The sequence below is a fragment of the Dasypus novemcinctus genome, chromosome 13, assembly GCF_030445035.2.
Source record: "Dasypus novemcinctus isolate mDasNov1 chromosome 13, mDasNov1.1.hap2, whole genome shotgun sequence".
In the NCBI taxonomy this organism is placed as follows: Eukaryota; Metazoa; Chordata; class Mammalia; order Cingulata; family Dasypodidae; genus Dasypus; species Dasypus novemcinctus.
In genome coordinates, this window is record NC_080685.1 from 83,354,202 (window position 1) to 83,380,244 (window position 26,043).

At 36.2% G+C, this 26,043-nt stretch overlaps 1 protein-coding gene across 3 annotated transcripts in view; it reads left to right on the top strand.

Annotated features, from left to right (window-relative positions):
- The first annotated feature begins 11,722 nt into the window (after positions 1-11,722).
- The window catches only part of PTPRC (protein tyrosine phosphatase receptor type C), a 124,732-nt gene continuing 110,411 nt past the window's right edge, over positions 11,723-26,043 (top strand). The window contains exons 1-2 of one of the 3 annotated variants that reach the window (XM_058274929.2): positions 11,723-11,822; positions 11,904-12,019. In XM_058274929.2, coding sequence (XP_058130912.1) covers positions 11,947-12,019 — 73 coding nt within the window. In that variant the 5' untranslated portion in view covers positions 11,723-11,822; positions 11,904-11,946. The remainder of the gene's footprint in view (positions 11,823-11,903; positions 12,020-26,043) is intronic. The other 2 variants (XM_058274928.2, XM_058274927.2) reach the window with 2 other exon arrangements.

Genomic DNA, 26,043 nt, shown 5'->3' on the forward strand with positions numbered 1-26,043 from the left:
AAAAGACCTTCCATTGAAACATAGCTATGTATTTGGAAGATAATTTTGGTTTTACATGCTCATTTTGTTTTCTCATTCATTAAAGGCATAAAGTGATTCTGACCTTGTAAATAAGAATAATAAAAGAATCATACTATACAATAACAGCAGTATGATTCTGTAACTACAATTCAGACATGCAAACATTGTCACATTTCTTTCCTTCCTGTAACTAAATTAAATATAACCTTGAATACATTTTATACTAAGGATGACAGAAAATTTAATCTCTATCCCAGGGTTGTGAAAAATCCTGAGAGTCTCAGATAGCCTGAAGCAGCAGGAAAATCCTGTGGTCATTCATTCATTTCAACAACTAATTATAGTACACATCTGCCCATGGGCTAAAGTAGCTGTCTTCATAGAATGTACTCATGGTGGAAAAGGCAGAAATTAGTCAAATACCTAAATAATATGATGGGTGTTTTGAAGAAGACGTAAACAGTATTGGGAGAACAATGGTAAGGGTGTCCTTTCTAATCAGAGAAGCAAAGGAAGACTTCCTTGAGGCAGGGACAGCTGAGCTCATATCTGAAAGATCAGAAGCAAGTTGTTAGATGTGGACAGGAGGGTTTTCAAAGTAAGAGACAACATATATAAAATATCTGACCATGAGAAGACCATGTAAACAGGAGGGACCAAACCATTGCCTGTGGTACTGGAGTGAAGGGAGCCTGGAGAGGGGAGGTTGGTGAAAGGTGAGGCTGGGGAGAGGTGAAGAGCAGGTAATACACAGTCTTGGAGATTTCCTTAAGGACATTTGTTTTAATCCTGAATTCAGTGGGATGGTATTTATAAGATGGTAGTCAGGTACAAAAGATACAATTTCACTTATAAAGACTTCTCTGAATGAAAGGTGGGGAGTGAACTGGTGAGTGATAAATAATGAAAGAGCAAATACAGGTAAGAGTTCAGAGATGATTGCAATTGTTTAGACAAGAGATGTTAGTGATTCAGACTAAGATGATGAGAGTTCAGATGAGTGAAAATGACACATTTAAGATATATTTAGGAAGTAATATGGAGAATACTTAGTGATAGATTGGATATTGGATGTTAAGAGAAGTAAGTTTTGAGAATGATAAAGGTTTCTATTTTTCCCATAGAGCATGGATGGGGCTTGGTGCTAAAAACTGAGGCAAGGGGGTGGCGGACCTGGCCCAGCGGTTAGGGCGTCCGTCTACCACATGGGAGGTCCGCGGTTCAAGCCCAGGGCCTCCTTGACCCGTATGCAGCTGGCCCATGCGTAGTGCTGATGCACGCAAGGAGTGCCCTGCCACGCAGGGGTGTCCCCCACGTAGGGGAGCCCCACGTGCAAGGAGTGTGCCCTGTAAGGAAAGCCACCCAGTGCAAAAGAAAGTGCAGCCTGCCCAGGAATGGTGCCACACACATGGAGAGCTGACACAGCAAGATGATGCAACAAAAAGAAACACAGATTCTCGTGCCGCTGACAACAACAGAAACGGACAAAGAAGACGACACAGCAAATAGACACAGAGAACAGACAACCAGGGTGGGGTGGTGGGGGGGGGGGGGAAGGGGAGAGAAATAAATAAATAAATCTTTAAAAAAATAAAAAACAAAAACTGAGACAAGGAACATTAGTACAGAATCATATTTTGTAGAAAAAGATCAAGAGTTTAAATTTCATCTTCTTTTCTACCCTGATGACCCCCAATTGTGCCCACCTTATAAACCTGTAAGGTCTTGAACCCTAGCTATTGTACTATTCTCATGACATCTTGGGACAACACCCTATTTTGATTACTTTGGACAGGGTAAAACTTGGAAACACCAGAGCTAGACGTAGGAAAAAGACAGAACACAGGAAAAGCTGAGTACATGCCTTCTCTTGTACATGTGGCTCATAGAAATCATAGATCCACGTGTCTCTCCTTACTCTCCAAATAAAGATAGCTTCTCAGAAATCACAGGTGCACCAAGAAGAACATTTGTCTATCTCAGGGGCCCAAGTAGCATGTTCTATTACCCTCTTTGCTTTTGGAAGCTGTTTCTATATTGCTTAGAGTTAGTCAGAGCCTTGAAATTATAATAGCCCTCGTTTTTCATCAGTTGGTTGTTACTATAACATGAGGCCCTTGTACAATTATAGAATCACCCTACTTCCTTTGGAAGTATCCCCTAAGGGATACATATGCTCATAAAATAAAATGCTCATTTTATTTTATGAGCATATGTAACCCAGAGATTTAATATGAAACAATTCACCCCATAGGCCCAGGCATACTATGACTATAAAATTGTGAGGTAGAGTCAAGGTGGAAGTGCTGAATGACAATTCCTCAAAGGAATACTATAAGGTCTCTCCACAAGTGGGCTACATAAAACATGCAGAAAGCTTTAGGAGAAATTATGGTTTTGAGATTGTTTGTGTATTTTTGAGTTATGACAGTTATTCCATCTTCCTCCCACACACACAATTTGTATGTCACATTCCATTTTGTCTACCCAAAGACAGAACAGAGATCACGTTTAACTAAAACTAGAGTAACCAGAGCTTACAGGCAAAAGCTGTAAAAAAATCCTTCAACTTAACAACAAAACAATTAAAAATGGACAAAAGACTTGAAAAGACATATCTCCAAAGAAGGTATTCATTGAAATAACCAGAAAACACATGAAAAGATGCTCAACATCATTAACCATCAGGGAAATGCAAATCAAAACTGCAATGAGGGCGGAAGTCTTGGACTAGTGGTTAGGGTGTCCGTCTACCACATGGAATGTCTGCAGTTCAAACCCCTTGACCCGTGTGGAGCTGGCCCCATGCACAAGGAGTGTGTCCCGTAAGGAGAGCCGCCCAGCACGAAAGAAAGTGCAGCCTGCCCAGGAATGGCACCACTCACACAGAGAGCTGACACGACAAGATGATGCAACAAAAAGAAACACAGATTCCTGTGGTGCTGACTACAACAGAAGCAGACAAAGAAGAAGACCCAGCAAATAGACACAGAGAACAGACAACCGGGGTAGGGGGGAAGGGGAGAGAAATAAAAAAATAAATCTTAAAAAAAAAAACTGCAATGAGATACCATTAACATTAAATAACACTCATTAGAATGGCTGTTATTTTAAAAAATCGCACTCACACACACACACATACTCACAACAAAATAGGTAATAACAAGTGTTGGAGAGAAAGCAGATTCTTTGCTGGTGGCAATTTAAAAAGTGCAGCCACTGTGGAAGGCACTTACGTGGTTCCTCAGAAAGCTAAGAACTCTAATATGACCTGGCATTTCCACCACTAGGTATATACCTGAAAGAATTGAAAGCATGTTCTCGAACAGATATTTGCTCACTGATGTTCATAGAGGCATTATTCATAATTGCCAAAAGATGGAAGTAACCCAAGTGTCCATCAAAAGATGAACGGATAAAAAAAGTGTGGTATATACATACAATGGAATATTATTCAGCCATTAAAGAAATGAAGTCCTGACATTTGCGACAATATGAAGAAATCTTGAAGACATAATGCTGAGTGAAATAAGCCAGAAACAAAGGGACAAATATTGTATGAGCTCACTGATTTGAAACAATTAGAATAAGAAAACTCCTAGAGTCAGAATCTACAATGTAGGTTATCAGGATGGGATGGGGATGGGAAATGGGAAGTTAAGGCTCAAAATGTACAAGATTCTTATTTGGAATAATGGAAATGTTTTGTTCAATGGATGGTGGTAATGGTAGCACAAGATTGTAAACCTAATTAACAGCACTGAAATACATATCTGAATATGATAAAAAGGGGAAATGTTAAATTTTATATATGGTAACAGAATAAAAAATTTTTTAAAAATCCATGGAGCTATAATACACAGTGTACCCTAAGTTAAGCCATGGACTATAGTTAATAGTAAAATTATAAAAATGTGCTATCGTCAATAGTAACAAAGTTTCCACAAAAAAGGAAGGTACTAACAATCGGGTGGTATATGGGAATCCTGTATTTTATGTATGGTTTTTCTGTAAACCCACAACTTCTCTAATAAAGGGAGAAAAAAAACCTTTGGACAACTCAGAGTTCAGAATGAAACCTTCTTCAGATGCTTAACTGATTGGCCAAAATAAAAGTGTAAGGACTTTGAGAGAACAAGAATGATTGTTGAGAGTTGTAACAGACTGAAGTTCTGGGAACATGTTATATCAAATCCATACATTCTCACTTATGCTTAGCAATTATTATATTTAATTTATTGGGGTCCAATCCAGAGTACCCCTAATACTGTATTCTTTGTACCTCTGTATCACAACAAAACATCTGAACACACACCTGTGTTCTTTGAAATTTTGAGATTTGCTATTAACTTGTTTGAAAGGAATTTTTGTTTTCTACTATCCATTATTTATTTGAATTAATTTCAAGCTGGGTACATAATTTTTGCTTGAAACTGCATTCTTTACCACTGTCCACTGATTCACTGATTGTTATTGGTGTTTTGCTGCTGTTCCACTGTGCTATTCAAACCACTGCTGGATTCAATGACAGGGTTAGCTTTTTTGCGTGTGAAAAAAAAACAACAAAAAACAGTGACTACTATCTGACATTATTTTCAAATAGTCAGAATTACCAAGAAAGAAACCAACACCCACCACTGCTTTCATATCAAAAATTGATGAAGAATATGAGAATTGTGTGCCAAGTGATGGAAAACCGCACTTGAGGGTAAACAAATTCATGCAGGTGGGTAGAACACCTGCTGAGCAGATATGGTGTGAGGGAAGCATCATGACAGTTAAAATATAGCAAAGTTCATATCATCATCATTTTTTTATATATAAATTTTCTATATTGTTTAAAAAATTAACAAATAGAGGCATGACTTCTATTTTATAATGCAGCCTCTTCTTGTGTAAATAAAATCATTTTATTTTATTTCCAATATTGTATTTATTCATAGAAGTTCAGAGCTAGTCCCTACACTGAGCTAAATTTGTGACATGCTATATTTTAACATGTTCAGCTACACAATTGACCTATCCCAGAATGGAAAGTCATCCATGGCCAGTAGCTGGTACAGAGACTGAAGCTGTGAGAATTCAGTATTCTGTAATCATCAATGGAATCCACAGAAAATGTTAAGCATGACTTGTAATCAGTAATGAGGAGCCTAATGTAAAATGTGCTTCTCTCACCGTAAATATCATGGAATAAGAATAAGAACAATGTAGCATTTACACAAGACCAGACCAGAGTAGAATAATTATTTAGTTTACTAAAACTTGCAAGAGATTTTTAGAGAGGCAGATCTGAAACCTGGTATTGGTAATTACTGCCTATACTTTGTAATTTTTTGTATATATTCCTGGTTTATATACTGTAAAAGCAGTATAAACATAAAATAAGTTTACTCTTCTCTTGTTACTGGTCAGATCTGTTCGTTTGATTCTAAAGTGATATACATTATAAAACATTTGATCATAGCTGAAGTCAGGATGCATCTTACAATCCATGCTTGCTTCGAGTCAATGAAATACAGAATATTAAATTTTCCTTTCCCATCTCAACAATACTACAGTAGGTCTAACAACTGCATAGTCACTGTCAGGTAGAAAACTATCATTCCAGCCCCATTCAACACTTCAGTCTCATACCCAGTTTAAATGTTTTACCTCCTCTCTTCCAGCACCCATTAGCCCTTGGCCCAAGAGATTTGCAGAAAGATCATTTCCTAGGAGAGCACCTTGCTTTGCCTATTTACTCCTCTTGTTTGTTGGGGCTAGAAGGAAGGATAGGATGTATGGACTATTGTATATGTTTTAATTATGACCTAATGTGGTCTCTCTACTCCATTTATTTAATGTTTCCTTAATTAATTAATTTAGGTCTCACAACACTAAAATAGTATTCTTAGTTCCATTTTAGAGAGCTTAAATTCTAGAACAAGGATTTAATTCTTTTTATTGATTACTACACAAAACTGCCTCAATTTACTGTGTTGTGTTTTTTTTTTAACATCAATATTAAAGAATTCTTGTTGGCATTGTTGTGTAGGGATATATGAACCAGATATATCAAGGCTAACTAGGTGAGCTGAGATTTCTGGTGCTCAGGATTAGAAAATCCTTCAAGGCAGTATTGTCTGCCCCCTTATGCAACTTGATGTTAGTATTATTTTTGTCTGGATTTTATTTTACACAAAGAGAGAGGGACTAATTTATTAGATAAAAGGCTCTTTGCTCAATACCTAAAATGTCAAAAGGCAAAAGGATAGATCACAAGGAAGTATTTTTATACCAAATCGTAAAGATGTAAAAGTATTCCCATGTTTGTGTTGCTTTATTTTGTTCATCAAGAAGAATATGGAGAAGCAAATATCAAGCAATTGGGCTCCTGTCTACCATGTAGGAGTTCCAGGGTTGGATACCCAGCACCTCCTGGTGAAGGCAAGCTGGCCTGTGTGGTGAGCTGGCCCACGTGGGCTGCTGCCCCATGTGGAGAGCTGGCCCATGCAGGAATGCTGGTCTACACATTGAGATGGTGCAGCAAGATGATGCAACAAAAAGAGACACAGAGAAGAGACAATAAGACACTCATAAGACTAGGGAGCTGAGGTGGCACAAGAGAATGATCCCCTCTCTCCCACTATGGAAGGTCCCAGGATCAGTTCCTGGAGCCGCCTAATGAGAATGCAAGCAGACACAGAAGAACACACAGTGAATGGACACAGAACAGACAAGGGGGGGGGGGGAAATTTTAAAATCATCTTAAAAAAAAGAATATGCATCAAATTTCATAATTGTTAGTGCTAATTGAGTCATTTATTTAACCATCATCCGTAGTCTGTGCACAAGCTCTCTTACCATTCTGCTCTCACTCCTACTCTTGCCTTCTTCCAATATGTTGGCCACACCACAGCTTTGCATGTGTTAGACTTATTAGTTATTTTTTCATTCATTCAAAAAATTCATATATGCTAGCCCTTGTACTAAGTACTGCTTAGGCCTTATGGTCTCCCATCAAAAAGACAACCTTATGTTCTAGTGAGGGGAAGATATAAAAAACCAAATATATCTTTATAACAAGTGTTGTGGAGAAAAACAAACAAGGTTCTGAATTAGAAAATAATATACCATAGAGGATCTTCATTTAAGTGGATGCCTTACTGAGGAAGTGGCATTTAAGCTGCTACCTATAGGGAGCTAAGTAGAGAGTGGGTGGTGGGAGTGGGATAGAAAGGGCATTCTAGACAGAATGAAGGGCAAAGACCCTGAAGTGGGAAAGAGTTTAGCATTCCAAGAAACAAAAAAGAACAGCATGGTTGGGGTATAGTTTGATGAAAAGTGGAAAATAATGCTTCTTGAGTTGGAGAAATGAATATTGGTGCTGGATATAATTCAAGTGCAAAGTGAGAAAATTTTGAGAAGTTTTATTCAAGAACATATCATGACCTGATTTGTATTTTAAGAAGATTTGTTTGATTACTTGGTGGAGGAAATATTGAAGGGAGGTAAGACAGAGGATTGGAGACTCACTGGAAAGCTATTGTAGGGGTGATGGTGGCTTGGTTCAAAATGGTATAATTAGAAATGGAGTGCCATTTGAGATAGATCATGGAGATCAAATGAATGGGACTTTTTCATAGTTGGAAATAGGCGTGAGGGAAAGGAGAAATAGAAAAAAAACCCCACAAAACCACAAAACCTAAGGTCCTGGCTTAAGTTTCTAGATCTACGTTTGTGCATCTACAAATATGGGGAAGATTGGGAGTTGGATTCATGTGCAGAGAAGGGATTGGTCAAGATGTCCACCTTCTGTCTAAGTAGGCTGTGAGGCAAAATGGTGGACTCATCAAGAAGCCAATAGCAAATATGAGTTCAGAGTCCTAAAATATAGATCTAAGGAGATATAAATTCGTGAGCTATCAGCATGAATGAGCTCATTCCAAAAGAGAGAGGGTGGGCCATGACTGAGCTTTCAACGTATCACAGTACTTAGAAATCAGGTAGAGGAAGAGAAACCAGCACGGGCAACTGCTGAGGAAAAACCTGTAAGGGTCAAGGAAAATCAGTAGGTAATGGTGTTTTGGAAGCCTAAAGAAGAAAATGGCTGACTAAATTTAATGCTGCTGAGAAATCATGTAAAATAGTGGCAGAGAAAGAAGTGATGGCATATGATCTGGCAATATGGAGATCATTGGCAAGAAGATACAAGAACAATGCTTAATATGTTTCAATAGTTTCCAGTGCTCTTAGAATAAAGGGAAATCTCTTAGAACATGCAAGGCCTGGCAGGGTTTGATGATGATCTCCTTCTGCAGCCTCATCTTATTCCAAGCTCTGCTGCTCTCTAAGTTAGCCAGATCTGCTTCTTTCTGATCCCTGAACAATTCTCCTCCATAAAATATCTTGTTCTTGGGAAGCGGATTTGGCCCAACGGATAGGGCGTCCGCCTACCACATGGGAGGTCCAACGTTCAAACCCAGGGCCTCCTGACCTCTGTGATGAGCTGGCCCATGTGCAGTGCTGATGCGTGCAAGGAGTGCCGTGCCACGCAGGGGTGTCCCTCACGTAGGGGAGTGTGCCCGGTAAGGAGAGCCACCCAGCATGAAAAAAGTGTAGCCTGCCCAAGAGTGGTGCTGCACACACAGAGAGCTGACACAGCAAGATGACACAACAAAAAGAGACACAGATTCCCACAGAAGAACACACAGCAAATGGACACAGAGAGCAGACAACTGGCCGGGGGGTGGGAGGGTGGCAGTGAAGGGGAGAGAAATAAATTAAAAATAAGTTGTAAAAAAAATTTTTGTTCTTTCTGCCTGAAACATTTCATTCTTCCCATGTCCATTTAACTTCTATAATTTTTTTTTCACATCTAGCTTTATTGGTTGTTTATTCCAGGAAAATTCTCTGACCTCATGATTAGGACACATACCCAATTATAAAGCTTTAATCACAGCATCAGGTACTTCTTGTGTGCTGGACTTGTCATAGTGATTAATTAATTAATTATCAACTAGTGTTTAGATTCCATGGGGACAGGAATTATGTCTGCTTTTGCTCACCATTTCATTCTTGTGTCAAAGTGACTGCTTTACATTTACAAAATACTTGTTGAATGAATGAGTAAAGGAATGAATAACATCTACTTCTGCAATTAGTGTCATGTAATCTCTTTTTATCTTTATATAACCTTTGTTATATGTATCTAACCTGGAAAATGGCTGAAGTGAAATTTTATTTAAAATCTAATATTCAGCTTTTCATTATAGGTCAGTCAGCTATGATTACCTTGAAATTTTATTGATCAAATTTTGAAATTGTTGTGAGTACCTACTGCTTTCAAACACTCAAGAAGTATCACTATATTTGCAGCAGATACCCTCTGAAATTACTTTCTGGACCTTTCCTAGCCTTGGTTGCTTTTAACAAAAATACCCATTTATCAGCATTTTGTCCCCTCCTCCCTCTCAGTATCAGTGTGAGTGGATTACATCAGATTTTCCGTAAGGGTTTTCTGCTGCTGTATGCCTGAGGAACCTAAGGGGATAAAGAAGAGAGGTTGACCAGATGCCCCTGTCGAATGACCATGTGCTATCCAGACTCCTTCCTGGATCTCCAGTCCAAGTTGTCTACTTGTCAAAGGGGAACTGTTAGGACCTTACTCCATGCCTCTGTTCTGACAGTGAGTATCTTAGGGATGACCAAAACTCAGACTGGTCGTTGTTTACATTCTCAAGAGTTCCTAGAGTGACCTGGCTCTGCCTGACAATGTGCTTGGCATTTCTTGGGTAGAATCTCCCTGCCCACCTGCCTGAGATAGAATTTAATCTTCTAAATTCCTATTTCTTCAAAGCCACTATATAGAGATCTCTTCTTATTGTCTCTTTAATGCTGCTAAACCCATATTTTAAACTTTATCTAGACTATATTTTATATACTTGACTCCCTTTTAAAGTTATATACTTCCCTCCTGGCCTCCAGTTTTGTCAGGTTCTGCCATAATAGCAAGCTAACAGAACACAAATATTTGCCTAAAGACGTTCACAGCTAAGCCCCAAATAGTTTTCCATTGCAAATGTATTTTAAGCAATGGGGAAGGGGCAGAGGTGCTTAAATTTGATGAACTCTGGCACTTATTTTTGATCAGGCCTCTCTACATGAAGGTTAGTGCTTATTTTCACAGCTATTTTCTTTAAAATACATTTGCAAAGAGAGAAGAGCATCATTTTTATGAAACCAATATTTTATCTTTGAGATTAAAAAATTATAAAAATACATAAAACAAAAATATTGGGAAAGGAGTGAGAAAAAGGAAGGAGTAAAATAAGATACAAAAAGTCAGATGAAATTTGGAGACTTGAATTCAAATCATTATTGTCTCCTTCTGAGCCTGGAGACCTTGGACAAATCACCTAACCTCTCTGAGCATCACAGATAAAATGGGATATAATAAGGCCATCTATCTCAAGGGTAGTTGTACTAAGTTAGATGGTGCATATACAGTTCTAAGCATAGTTTATGCACACAGTTAGGGCCCAATAAGTTGGTATGATAATAATAATTATAATAAAATCATAGTCAAAATAATAATCTTGTCATAAGATTATTAGTGAGAATTTAAGCTTAGGGCTGTTTGCACTGCACAAAGGATTATTTACTCTGTAGTTTCAAGAAGCCAATGGAAGAAAAAACAGTTAAATTTATAAATATCAAAATATTTATTTCCTTAAATACAAGAAACCTACAATAGTGATTTCTAACCAGGGATTGCAGATTTACTGCAAGGACTCTGCATGTCTATAAATCCATCAAGTTTAGCTATAGGTCAAATAAATACTATTTTGTACATGTGTGTACTATTATTTTTTAAACAATTCATTTGAAATAGATTTACTTGCATTGCTGACTTCATGGTTGTTTTTGCAAGTAAGCATTTTCCTAATTAGTGGACTTACTAAGAAAATCACAGAATCACAAAGCACATAGTATATTAATCTGTTACATTTATCAAGAGATTGGGAAAATATTGCCTGTAAAACCTTGGCTTTTATAAAAAATAGCCCTTGGTTTTCATTCTCTTCTCTCCCTTATCAACATCAGTAAGAATATCCCGAGTCGCAGAAACATTAATTTTTTAAAGCAGAATTTACTGTAGCGGAAGCAACATTCTGATTCCATTTCTACCCCCCAAGGACATCTGTGAAAGATTTGGGGCAAACCTGTTAAGCTCTCTGAGAGTGCTTTTGCATAGGAAATAGACCTGACTGCTATAACTGTCATATTGCCAGGTTTTGAATGCCCTAATGGTGAATAATACTGCTTGCCAAAAATAACCAAATTGTGGTTCATTCATTCATTGTGGTCATCTTAATAAATTAAAGGTATTTTTTACTAATTTAGTTATCGTATCATCTTGACAACCTCCATTTAGTTTTATCCATGCTGTATTTGTTTTATTATCTTTTAGCTAAGAAAATCATTGATAATTTTTGGAGGACTGATTTTAAATAGTTGTAATGAATATCGTAAAGTAATACATTTGAATAGTTAACAAAACATCTTCCTTGAGGGGAAAATCTTTTAAAAGGCCTACCAATTTAGTCTGATTACTTGAATTAAGGAAGTAAGCTGCCATTGCACTGGCTTTGAACAACTCTTTTGACTTCCTGCAAAGAGGTCCCTTTACAGTATTTTTGGAGAAGTTGGTAAAACCGAATCTGACATCATCACCTCGTACATGTAGCTAGCAAGTGGTTTGTTCTCAGGGTAAGAGAGGAGGAAATTGCTCCTGTCCGATAAGACAACAGTGAAGAGTATGCGCTCATTTCTTTTATTTTTGATTCAGTTTTACAGAGAAAACTTTTTACAGAGATAACCATTATTTTGCCTTGCAGAAGGACGCATGCTGTTTCATAAGGATACGGCTGATTTCCAGATATGACCATGTGTTGGTGGCTTAAACTTTTGGCATTTGGCTTTGTCTTTCTGGACACAGAGATGTTTGTGGCAGGTAAGTCCAGCAATGTTAACATTTCCTTGATTATTTTGTTTTGAAGCGACTTTGGTTTCAAATAAGCGTAAACATAAGTAAGCATTAGTGATTGGAAATGAGGAAGACTGCGGTAAAATGGTTAAGACTGTTCTCCAGGGACACATGACTTGTTATGTGAGAGAATGCATTTTTTCTCTTAAATAGGTACGAATATTTGAAAAAAAACCCCAGTTTTGAAGAACGTTGCCTAGCAGTATCTTAGCTAACAAACCCTTCAAGGGTAATACAAAAATAACATTGTTACTTAACCCCCAAAGTGATAGGAACATAAGTTTATGAAGTCAGAAGGATTTTTCATGACAAAAGAGGTGTGTTTTTAAGCTTTTAAGAAAAAACACATTTTTTAAACTTATAAGATTGCTTTGGTTGTCTGTAAGACACTCCCTCCAGTCAGTAGTTTTCTTCCACAAATTTTGCTTACCGATAAAAATATTTTATTGAATATTTAATTATGCGGTAGTTTAAAATAATTTATGTGGCATTGCATAAAATTTTAACTTTATGCCTATTCTTATCATAGCACATAACTTAAAAAAACAGTTTTTAGCTTCTTATTAACAGCTTTATTGAATTTTTTGCTTTGGTAATTCTTGTGAGGCCACCGCCCTTCCTGGGTGATGGGTAAATATTACAGCTTTGATGAGATAAAAAAAAATTAAACTCTAAGAATCATGCAAATGCTGTGTTTTATAGAAAAATGCAACTAATTGGACTTTGGGTACCTATTTAAATTTGAGATCTTTGTGCACTTATCTTCTATTTAGTGAACATTTCTTAAACAGTTTTCATTGGGTCATGAATACATTCCAGTTATTAAGTTGAACTAGTAAACTGATATTTAATATTCTTCCTTTTGTGATGTAGTATCTTAAATCCTTCTTTTTTTATTGAAAGGGCATTGAAAATGGAATTCTTCTAGAAATTCTAAACCAGTAAAAAGTAAAAAGGGAGAGAAGGATTTAAAAAAAATCCTGTGTATTGATATTCACTTTGAAACCTAGTTTGAATTTCCTTTTCTCTGAAAGACAGGCAAGGAGCTACCTTCTGAGCATGCTACATTGTCAATTTATATTTTATGTACTGGATAAGGAGAGTGGAAAGGGAAAGATTCTGAGATGTCTTCTTTTTTTTCCTGCAAAGATGGATTTTAAAAATACAAAAATATGTTAGGTAGAGCATTTTGTCAAGGTGAAATCTCTATAAAGGTGTTTATCCTGATAAAAATCAAATTACAAAGAATAATACTTTAAAAAAGGTATATATATATATGTTATCATAAATTAGAGCATAATTACATTAAATCTTCTTGCTTAGCAAGTGTTGCAAACATTTCTAAGTGAGCATAAAGACACAGTAATATATTTTGTAGGCCATGGAGCAAACCACTGTAAAATATTTCAATTTAGTCTATTAAAGATTTTTTTCTTTTTACCATGAGAAACATCTTTAAATTTATAATAAAAATAAGAGTGTAATAAGATCTGGAAACCTTTAAATCAACTTTGCTGAATAATTTATACTATAAAGAAATGAATAGATATCCATAAATTTATTTTGAACAAGTTTATTTTTAAATGCTCACATAAATATTGAGAGCAAACACATTTCTAGAAGACATTCATAGTCTTCCTGAAATATATACATATTTCTGGGAGACCATATACAAATATAAGCATTTGAGTCCACAGATATCGTTCATCATACTTCTAAGTTCTGAGAGACATTTTGTATTCAGTGTATAATTGGAGAAGTTATTAATGTTTTAAGCAATAGATTTTTCTTTTTAGCAGCAAATGAGTTGGATTACAAGTTTATTTTGTGTGTTAAAATTGAGTTTAGTGTCTAGAGGAAATTAGACTTTTGGGTAGCAAAATTTAAACTGTATACTCATATAAGGCAAAAAGAAATAGAGCCTAAAGTAGAGAAAAATCAATGGATACATATGTGCAAAGGTCAGATGTTTTACTTAATATCCAAAATACACATATGGACGTTAAGCTTCACCACCATAGAAACAATGCTGGGCTCAGTTTTATACAAAAGATCACAATCTCCTTGCTCTGTGACTCTTTGCCATGGCAATGGGAAACCAAAACTTTGTTTAAAATTTCTAAATAATTCTAAGGAACAATGACAGTTTTGAGGATGCAGTTATGGTGAGTGCTGTCTGGCTCTTAGGTGTTATACCAGACAAATCTGACAGTCCACTGTAACAGTACAGACCCATTCTCTGGATATAGTTCTCCATTTTTTCCATCTACATTAAAAAGAAAAAAATTATGTTGCAAGCTTGTATTGTATTTTGCCCAAAACAGCCATTCACTATAGGATTAATTGAATTTGATAAGCAATCCTATGAAGTCTTAAAAATTCTATAATTAAGATATTTTAGCGTGTGAAGATGATTGTTTACTAATTTATTTTAAAAAATCCTTCCTGATAAAAACTTGCCTATGACCTTTATTGCTGTTAGAATTTGAAATACACTTTGTTAGAGAGAAGGTATGGGGAGGGGGGGTGGTTAGAGAACTGTATTTCCTTTTCCTCTCTTGCTCTAGGTAACTAAGCACAAGGCAGAATGGTAGCTTGAGCTAGGTAGTTTCTCTGTTATGGGCTATTTGATATCCCTTCACCAGTGACAATTAGCTAGTATAGAAATATGCCCCACACACTAGTTAAATGTTAATTATATATAACTCATATATATATATATACTATTTATATCTATCAATCTATTTATCTATCACCTCTCATCTCTCCATCTAATCTATCTATACTGATTCTCCACATTTGTCTACCCTTCAGATACTGGGATTCTACGGGCTTTGGTCCTTGGCCAGTTTTTTCCCTTTTTCTCCTCATTTGGATTTCTTATTCCTACCTAGTGTGAAAGAACCTGATTCCTTATCTACAGAAGCATCCTTTTGGAAGTGTGGAACCCATCTCCTTTCCCAATCTAACCATTTTAAAGCCTCCCAAGTCCTGCAATTTTCCTTTTTAATAAGCTCTAAAATCTTTCCCCCTTCTTTATATCTATTGCCATCACTTTTAATTCATGCCTTTTATCATATTTTCCTGGAATATTGTGATCATTTCCTAATTATTCTGAAGTCTAATGTCTTTCTTTCCATGTTCTACAGCTTAAAAAATGAAAGGGAAAAATCTTTGATATCTTCTTATTGTCTCTGATAAACTCTAAACTCCATGTCAGAGCAACTGAGCTTCCAAACAGCTGTGCCTGTACCTGAGCAGGGATATTTTTTCATTTCTTTTATGATTGATTGAAAGAGAACAAGCAGAAGGCAGTTTCAATACCTGCTCCTCTACACTTACTCAGGACCTTCAAGTGTCTGTGCAAATTTTTGTTGTCCTCTTCCATCTCTCTGGCTACAGAATCTTTCCACTGAAGTTGTACACATTTTACAGCTTTCTTTGGCATTTTCACATTCTATTTCAATTTATTACTATTACTATCATTGTTATGTGTCTTATCAGTGCATTTACTGTCATTGTACCCTATGTGAAAGCAGAAACTATGTTTTATGCTTCTTTGTGTCTCCTGTATCTGATTTATTACCAAACACAGAATAAATAATAGGTTTTTTTAAACTGTGGTTTATAGAGATGGAGGAGAAGGAGGAGGGAAAGAAGAAATATTTCAGAGAGAGAGGAGAAAGGGAGAAAAATATATGGCAAAAAAGTAGTCAGAGCGGACTTGCAGCTCCTACCCTCTGGTTTCTTGGATTTACCCTGGCCAGTTGACAGGGAGGTGAAGAGGGTCAACCACCACACCAGGGAGCCAAGAGTGCCTACAGCTGCAAGCAGGAGAATTGCATCCATCATCCATGTGGAATCTAAACCCCCTCGATGTAGAGGGGGATTGGACATAGCCATCCCGGGTCCACAAGATGGAGGAATAGAGTATGGATTAGAGTGGACTTACTGGTGTTCTACTGGGTAACTATTGTGATTAGTAAGGGAAGAAATTGTAGTAGTGATGTGGAGAGGGTGGCTATGGTGGCTGTGATGGTCGGGAGAGGGAAGAAGAGATATGATGTGGGGGCATTTTCAGGATTTGGTGTTGTCTTAGGTGGTGCTGCAGGGATGGATGTTGGACGTTGTGTGTCCTGTCGTGACCCACTGGGTGCACTGGGGGAATGTGGACTACAATGTGGACCACTGTCCACGTGCTGCAGCAGTTCTCCAGAATGTATTCACTGGGTGCAGTGGAAATGCCACAATGATGGAAGAGTTCGTTGATGTGGGAGGGGTGGCGTGTGTGGGGTGGGGGGTATATGGGGACCTCATATTTTTTGACTGTAACATTTAAAGAAAATAAAGAAGAAGAAAAACAAAGTAGCCAGAGGAAAGGGAGGATGGAGGCAGTAGGACAATTTTGTTAAGATTAAATAAATTTATTCTGGATCTAGAGCATTACAATTGCAGCCCTCTTTCTTGCTATTTTCTTTTCTCAATCCTCCTTCATCTTTAAAATCCATAGTTCGAGAACGCTGTTCCTAAATTTTCCTTCACCTGCTCTTCGGATATTCTTGCTAATGGTATTCGGTAGGTTGTTTTTCTTTTCTAGATACAGATGCCCATAGAAAGAAAAGTGAGGAATGGGGAGGGGGACATTCATCTGGTAGGGGAATAACACAAAAGCAATCGATTCCAGGCCATTGCAAGTGCTGGTTTGGGGCCTGGTGATAGTGCTGTGGGGATTATTTAGCAAGTGCAGATGACGGCTGAGGGAGATGATGGCTGGTGGGCTGATGCATTGCCTAGTGTACACACAGGAAGTTTGTAGACAGTCTGGGACTTGTTTCTGACTGTATAACGTGATAATGAATTTCAAGCTGAGTAGGGAAGAGCCTTGATTTGTAGTCAGTTTGATTAATTCTATTGCTGAAAGCACAGCGGTAATGAAGACAGTTTCATGTTCGGATCCTGTAAGTCCACCAGTTTTGCACAGAGAAAATTTGTCATCACCACAGATCTTTGATTTTCTCCACTTATCGTATAAATGTATATGATTATTTACATGGGAGAAAATAGGAACAGAAATTTAATTCAATCTCAGTTCAAACAATTTCAGTTTAGTCTAAATTCCTCAGTCAGTACTAGACACCCAAACCCATACTAGTTGCCTACCAAGGATCAGTGGTGTGCATTTTGTATACACAAAAATAACACTCCTTAGAGAATGATACAGGAAGAAAGATAAAGTATTGTAGGCCATTTATCTAGTAATATGATAAAATAGACATTTCTTCTACATAATACCAAAACATCTAGAAATAAAAATCATTTTAATTGTTGGATCTTGTGTACATGGCCCTCATCAATATTTAGATTACAATACGTAGGTTATAAAAATATCTAATTATTGTCTAAAATCTTTACTTTTAATCTATATATTCCTGTTTATATGTTAGAGTGTCACTTTCCATTTCAGTCAGTCAAGAGTCTGGGGAATGGTTATTGTAAGCAGAGCATTGTGAATTCAGAAATCACAACCAAAATGGGGGAAAAAATAAACACACAAATCCTACCTTCCTGCTCTTTCAGGCTGGACAAGCATAAATATACATTCAGTTATGTCAGTGAAATATGTAGGCATATTCCATGTACCCTCATAGTGCCTTCAGTGGATTGACTTTTGAAGAGATAATTAGCAAGATTATTTGTTTGTTTTTTTAGGTTCTTCACTGAAGGCCTAAGCTCAAACAAGTTTTAACATATTTTGGGGTGCTTACCTATACAGTGTTTAAAGATCAACATTTATTTCCTACCAAAAATGAGATAATTAATGTCTGAAATGAAAATGCCACTTTACTGAAACTCAATTTGCCTTATATATATATTGCATTTATAATAAAATTATAATTCAATGATATCCAAGTGAAAATGTATTAGGAAGCTGTTTCCCATCAAAATAAGAGCAACCGGAGAAAAATCATCAACAGGTTGCCAAAAAAGCAATCTGTTAACTCAGGAGCAGAAGGCAAGAGCTGAGGGCAACCCAACATCACACACATATGTATTAGAATATGAACAGCTGCTAAAGTCAATTTAAGGAAAATCAGTGGTAGACAAGGAATACTCTCTTGTAAAATTAGGAAACATTATTGTTCTGATGATAGTCAAGGCAATAGCTTAGAGAAACCTATATAAAAGACAATGCTGCTAAGAGATCATATCACAGGGATGATATCATGGGGATAAAGTGTGGTCCTTACGTTTTAAGGTATTTCTTCTTAAGGAAAAACACCCAATAATTTGTTTACTGATCAAGTCAATATTGAGTGTTTATAAGAAATAAGGCAGGCACCATTCCAAGTTGGGGAATACCATTACATTTAGAGTGAAAAGTATTTTGGAAATGTAACCCTACCAATTGTGTGGTCGTGATGCAAGGCATTTTCCATTTCTGAGACACGGTTTCCTCATCTATAACATTTTGTAAACATTAAAAGTGATAATGGTTGTGAAAATGCTTCGAAAACTATATGACACTCTAGGCTGTAAATTTTATTTACACCATCCCATGATATTGCAGCACATAGGTCCTTAAAATTGAAAAGTGATTCCAAATTACATCTCTTTCTTTGATGGACTGTGAAGTGACCAAGGGATAAATTAAGGTTATGTGGCAGATAATTACACCCTCATGCATAATTTCAATCCTATTAAACTTGCATCCCCTATTTTAGGGATTTTCTGGTTACCTTGGATTCTGCCTTCCACATGATGTGTAAACCCACCCCCACCTACAACTCCTTACTAGGGGTTCTTATTTCTCCTTGTAACAATAGGCTTTTCTCTCTTCAATTCCTACTATGTTTATACCTTCCATTCTCAGGATAGTCTCTGTACAAGGCAAAACTCACCTTTGTACATGCCTCCCTCCTTGAATGGCTTTCTGTGGGGTGAAGTGTATTCTGATCCTTTGGTTTTGATTCCAAGGATGTTTAACTCAACTTTTATGAAAACAAACATTTAATTAGCAGACACCAACATTAATGAATTTTTCTTGAGGATAGATTTAACAGAACAAACTCTATTAATGCCATTTAATACTCTGAGCAATTTTTAATATAGCCTAATTAAATCACTACCAATTTTTCCACTTTTATTTTACTGAACTAATTTTCAACAACATCAATTTTAATTTTTACAATTACTGTTAGACACATCCATTTTTATCATCTCAAATGTTACTGTTTCTAGGTTATGCCTTTGAGAATTTTCTTTTCTGGTCATTATTTTTCTGTTTAATTTACCTTGTAAAATATTTATGTATATATAAATTTTTCAAAAAACTTCAACTTATCAAATTTTAACCAGAAACAGTTTCTGCATGAAGGTATTGCTAATTAATTAATTAATTAAATCTCTTTCTCTCTTTCTTGCATTTCAATGTTACATAAAATTTGAAGACTTCTGTTGATTTTCATTTATGTCAAATTTTATGCTGAGCAGTATTAGACATTCTAAAATTTATATTGTGTTGGCAATTTCTACCAGTGCCATTCATTTTGAGATTAAGAAGACTTTCAGCAACATTCATTTTGAGATTTTGAGCCTGGGAGTCTTAATTATTTCTCAGGCAGCCAAAAGGAAACTTAACACAATTGTAAAACTGCTCTACAGTGTAGGATTTTTGTTTTAATTCTCACGCATTTTTGGCATTCTATTGATTAGTTTATACAACTTTGCCAACTTTGTACTCATTTGTGGAACAAAAATAAAGAGAAAAATCAATATGATGAATTAAAAATGTTCTCAATGTAAAATGGTAGGTAGGGTCATCCCACCTCAGTCTCTATGCATTTAGAGAAAATAAAAGCTGCTACCAACGCACAGACATCTAATTTTAATCCCTCCAGATCTTCCAATTTTATCTGTGGCTGCTTTGTGACACATATATTCTTGTAACTTGCATTTCTCTAAAAATATAATATTTCCTTCTCTCTAAACTATTGGCCTTGCTGTGTTTGATTCCCTCCACACCTTTTCACAATTGGGCAAATGACAATTGCTCAAAAATTAGTTCAAAGGTCACTTCTTCTGGGCAGCCCTCCTGCACATCCCCTGCCCTTCCACCCCTTTCACACCAGGGTAGGTGTTTTGCTGGGACGATCCTGCAAATAACCCTCTTGGAGTTTTTCACTTGTTTGGCTCGTGCAGGAGCAGAGGAGATCACAGAAGTTCTCGCTATGTCTCTGCTCACTTACCAGTGTCTGCAGGTGCTCTAAATGTACTTGCTGAATGAATGGACAGCCTTTCAGAGAAACCCAACTGTTTAGGTAGAAAAGGCTTGACTCAACAATGCTTAAAAACAACTTTCATTCTGTCCCTTTTTTGTTGTTGTTGTTATTTAAGTGAATTATTCATGGTAAAATTTTATACAAGATAGAAAATTTGGAAAATTCCAATAAATAGAAGAAAGAAAAAATTGTTCAGGCCTTTATTTCATTCTCCTTCTCTCCCCTCCCCATGATCATATGCAATGTATAAAATTGTATATCCTAATTTTTTTCTAAGTACATCATGATTATTCTAGGCAATTTGAAAAACAGAGAAATAAGTGATTTGGAAAATAATCTCTTGGATCCCTAGTATCCACAAGCTAAAGAATTTAAATATTTTGCCTCACCAGGTCAGCCAAGTTTATTTTAATTCATTAATGCAGCAATTCCTTTGATGAACAAATATTTTACCAGTGCTTACTCTGTACTGTGGGCTGGGAATACCATATCCCGTGCCTTTTCTCATGAAATCTATAATCCCATTGTGGCAGTGGCATATTGGATATGAAGTTTCAGCTCTGCCAAAATCTCCAAAAGCACTCCATAGTTCCATCTCTAAACTAATGGTGTACTTTCCTGCAGATAATTTTTTATTTTCTAAATCATCTTTGAAGCATGAATGAAAAAAATTATTATTTTAAAATCTATATACAAAATACTATCAGAGTTCTTGTAAGACCTACAAGCTCTGTTCCATCCAGATTTTCTTTGCATGCTTTCCTTGGTCACCAAAGTTCTGGAACTGCTACTGACTTATGTGGATTATTATTAGCTATTTAATAAACAAAGGTGCTAGATGAAAAGCAGGATTAGCCAATAGTTATAATTCTGTTTTGCTTGTTTATTTTGTACTTTTATTCTGGGAAAAAAAATAGATTTGGGGAAAAACACACATACATGCATACCCTGCAGACAAATCCTTAACTCTTTAGGGTGGCCTTTTAGACTATAATGCACCCTACTAGATTTTCTCTTTGAAAGAGGTTGAAGAGAATAAGGAATAAATAAAGGCAAAAAAAGACCAAAGACAGTCATTTGGAAATATGCACTTCTTTTTTTTTTTTTTAAAGATTTATTTATTTATTTATCTCCCTTCCCTCACCTCCAGTTGCCTGCTCTCTGTGTCCATTCGCTGTGTTCTTCTGTGACTGCTTCTATCCTTATCAGTGGCACCAGGAATCTGTGTTCCTTTTTGTTGTGTCATCTTGTTGTGTCAGCTCTCCATGTGTGCAGTGCCATTCTTGGGCAGGCTGCACTTTCTTTTGCACTGAACGGCTCTCCTTATGGGGTGCACTTCTTGTGTGTAGGGCTCCCTATGCGGGGGACACCCCTGAGTGGCAGGGCACTGTTGCTCGCATCAGCACTGCGCATGGGCCAGCTCCACATGGGTCAAGGAGGCCCGGGGTTTGAACCACGGACCTCCCATGTGGTAGGCGGACACCCTATCCATTGAGCCAAGTGCACTTCCCTGGAAATATGCATTTCTTAATGGATGATATACACAATACTTGAACAGCCCAACACAAGACACCTTGTGACTCTTACTCCAATTATACTAACGTGAGCTTCCAAAGTGCAAATAGAAATGTCACTAAATTGGCTACTTGTACTCTACTTCAAAAATGCTTACTTTAAACTTTACTTTAAATATTCCACCATATTTTATTAAATAAAATTTAATGATAAACAATTTAAATAAAGATCAACTCAGAACGTAAGGCTGCCACATTTCAAAAATTATTTTCTCTTATTCTGAGATAATGTTTACTCACGCATTTGAAGAAGAGACATCATGCAATTTTCTTAACTCTTGCAGTCCAAAGTCTTTCCTGAGAAATGAGGACTATGAATCATTGATTTCTACTTCATGTAAGATAAGGCAATTACTTGTAATATCACGAATTGATTTAGTCCTTTTAATAATATAATGTACAAGTGTGCTGGCCTTCCATTTATATAAATGAGAAAAATGAGCCTCAACTCCTCAAAAGAATTTTCCCAAGGTCACCAGCTAGTATGGAATGGGAAGTAGAGGGGCAGAGACTGGGATTTCAACCTGGGTCTATCTGAGGCTAAGTGTGTTCTTTTTCCACTGGGTTACTCAACCTCCTTAGGGGTCAGCTTAATAACCAGATAACTGAGGACATGATTAAATGCTGGGCAGATAAATCACACCGGGACTGAAGGGTAGTTGGTGATTTCTCAGAGGTCATTGGTGTGGAACATACACTTAAGCCCTTCCATTTGATTTAACTCCTTATATGAACCATTGTGCACAGAACCGCTTTCATTTCTTTAGCAGGCTCTAATTCAGCTAAGATAATATGTCTCTTATCAAAAGCAAAAATGCATCTTTGATTTATTTGTCTTTACTATGAATACTGATGCCATACTAATATCGCAAAATGATGTGTTAGAATCATCTTGAAAAGGGTGTTAACAAGTACAGGACTGAATTGGTCTTGAGGTGAGTGATACGATGGAAAGAACAGATTTTCCCCCACCTAATTTGTTTTTGATATTAGGTAAAGTGAAAATTATTAAATAGTTCACCAAAGTATATATATTTTTGTTTTTGAAGTGAAAGGGAAGTAACTTGACCTTTGTTAAACACTTTGGTCATGGAAAACATGCCTTTTTATCTTATTCCAGGAAGTATAGACACCAGATAATCTTTTCATACACATCTAAGAGGTATAGTAAATGAATCAGATAGAGCTATCCCATGGCTTATTATCCTAGACACAATTTGGCAATATCTTTAGGGAAAGTAAAAAAATAACTATGCTTCTTTTTTTGGTTAATATGAAAATGTAGACTGCCAGTTAGATAATTTAGGTCAAATATTCTTCTTTGACTTTTTAAAGTGACTGAAGATTTCCAAACACTTTTAGTTTCTAAAATAAGATCTTAACTTATGCCTGATAAACCCAAGTATTTTTACTTTCCAATGTTCCATATTTTTATTTTCTGAATTGACTTACACTTTAGGTGTTTGCAGCTAAGAAAAAATAAGCCAAGGTGAAACATCAGTGCAGAATTTTCACTGTGAGAGGAAGTGAGATATGAGGGAAGTAGATAAGCTGAAGAAAGATGTCAGGGAACTGATGAAAGAAATTTAAAAAGATTAAAAATGTTAGAAATATTGGATCCAGACAAGCTCTACTTTTCAACTACTTAAGATGTCAATCTTTGAAATCTTGCCTGAATTCCCTTTTGAGCTTGCCGTTGATGGAATACTAGGGAAATTACCTTTCATAGCCTCAGTTTCTTCTCTGTAAAATGGGAATAATAACATTGGTTTTAAATGAGTTGATTTAAGCATTGATCCAGCAGTTGTTTATGGAACTCCTACTATGTGCCAGGACCAATTCTAGGTGCTAATGGATTAGGAAATGAAATAGACTAGATCTTTCCTTTAATGACACTTATATCCCAGATAATAACACAAATACATAAATGAAAAAATTCAGTATTTATAAATGCAATGAAGAAAATTAAACTGTGTGTTATGATAGAGATGAGCCAGATTTGGGGGGTAGATGCCCTTTTAAAAAGAAAGCCTATTTGAAAAAGTATCATTAAGCTACCTGTTGGTAGACAAGAACACGAAGATCTATGTGAAGATAGATGACAAGGGCAAAGGTTCTGAGGTAAAAACAAACTTAGTAGGTTCAAGGTGTAAAAAGGAGGCCAGGTGCCCACAGAATTATGTGGAAGAGGCTGAGTGGTTCGTGGTGAGGTTGCAGAGATGAGCAGGAAGTAGGCCTTGCAGGGCCTTCTAGCAAAAAGAAGGAATTTGGATTTCACTCAAAGTCCAGTGTAAGAAGCCACTTGGAATTTTTAAACCAAGAATGTCCAAATCTTGTATGTATTAAAGAGACCACCCTGGCTGCTGTGAAGAGAATAGAGTAGAAATGAATCAAAGCCTGGAGATGTGGTGAGAGTGAGAAAGGTGATTGTAATCTGGGCTATGTTGGCAGTGGAGGTAGAAAGAAAGGACACATTTAAACAGAATGAAGAAACGTTGCTGTATGGAAGGGACTACCAGGGTAAAGAGAATGACTGGCTTTTTTCCCTGATGAGGATGTGGGATGGAAAACCCACGTCTGAGGTAAGCAAGCAGGGGCTGTTTTGTCTGTATGAAGTTCTGATTTCCCATTAGACACTCAAGTAGGTATGTCAAGAAAGCATTTGGCTATTAAGGTCTGGAGCTCCTTGGAGAGGTTGTGGCTAGACACATAAATTGGGGGGTCACCATGCACAGATGGGATTTAAAGCCAAGGGACCTAATGAAATGGTATAAGAACATGTAGATGGAGAAGAACAGAGGCCATAAATCTGAGCCCTGAGGTACTCAATATTTGGAGGTGAATCCAGAAGTGGAGCCAGTAAAAGCAACTGAGAAGGAATGACCAGTGAGGAAAATGTTTTGCTGTGGATGCTGAAAAGAGAGTTGATGAAAAGAAAGGGCTTAGCATAAACAGTAAATTCCATATAAATATCCAAATTTATGTCTCCTTGAAAGATAGAACAAGGATTGTGAACATCCTGACCATTGTCAAATATCCCTATTTAATTTTATTATTGTTACCAAAGTAATTTTGAAGAAATTTATAAAAGTATTTGGAAGAATTTAATGTCATCAAAGAACAGATTCCTTACTAGGTTAATGATATAAAACAATAAAGGTACAAGTTAAAAATTTGTTTTAATAAAAACTGTATAAAATATATTGAGATATTGATGAATTAAAAATTTACCTGGAAATGTCTGGGAAAAGTAATACACTGCTGAGTCACTTAGCAATGTGTATTTAGTTTTGATGCATAGTGATAAAAATATTTAAAAATATTATTTATGCTAATATTTAGACAGATTTGGATTTTTCTTGAGAATTCATTGGATACATAAAAAAACCCATTTCTTTGAACGTTAGAAAACCAATTGATTATCACTTAGATAGAAACACTAAAGCAAGAAACTAATACCCTTAATAACTATATAGCATATAAATGGAAATTTGTCATTTTGTCTTCCAAGAGATATTTCTTCAGATAATTTATTTTTTTAAACTGGTAGATAGCTAAAAGTAAAAATAATGCTGATCCTGTGCTAGGCAGTACTTAGCCTACATTTTACAAATATTAAGTCATTTGACTTAAGTATATAAATCATTATGAAGTCTAGCCTATGCTCCTGTCTTCAGCATAAGCAAATTTGTTCATTTATGTTTCCTGCTATTTACCATGAATTTGTTGGTTAGCATATATTAAAAGGGAGTAGTTAAATTTGAATTTAACTTCCCTTATTCTAACTTTAAGTTAAAAAATTGAGAAAGAAATGGGTCAGGAGAGGGAAATGACATTTTTTGAGTACCTCCTGTGAGCCTCGCACACTACAAAATGCTTGGCATACACTGTGTCATTCATTCTTAGATAAGTTTCTACATTCTTTTTTTCTAATTCTTTATAGTATTAAGTAAATGTACACATACTCTTTGGTCACTGTTAAGAGAAAGCAGAATGGTTTAACCAAAAGAATAAATGATCTAAATATTATTAATATTTATTTTGTATTATGGTATTTTGTTTAAACTGAAAAAAATGGGCACATCAGATGTTTGACAGATTACTGTGAACTCAATAATGAAATCATTTTGAAAAGGTT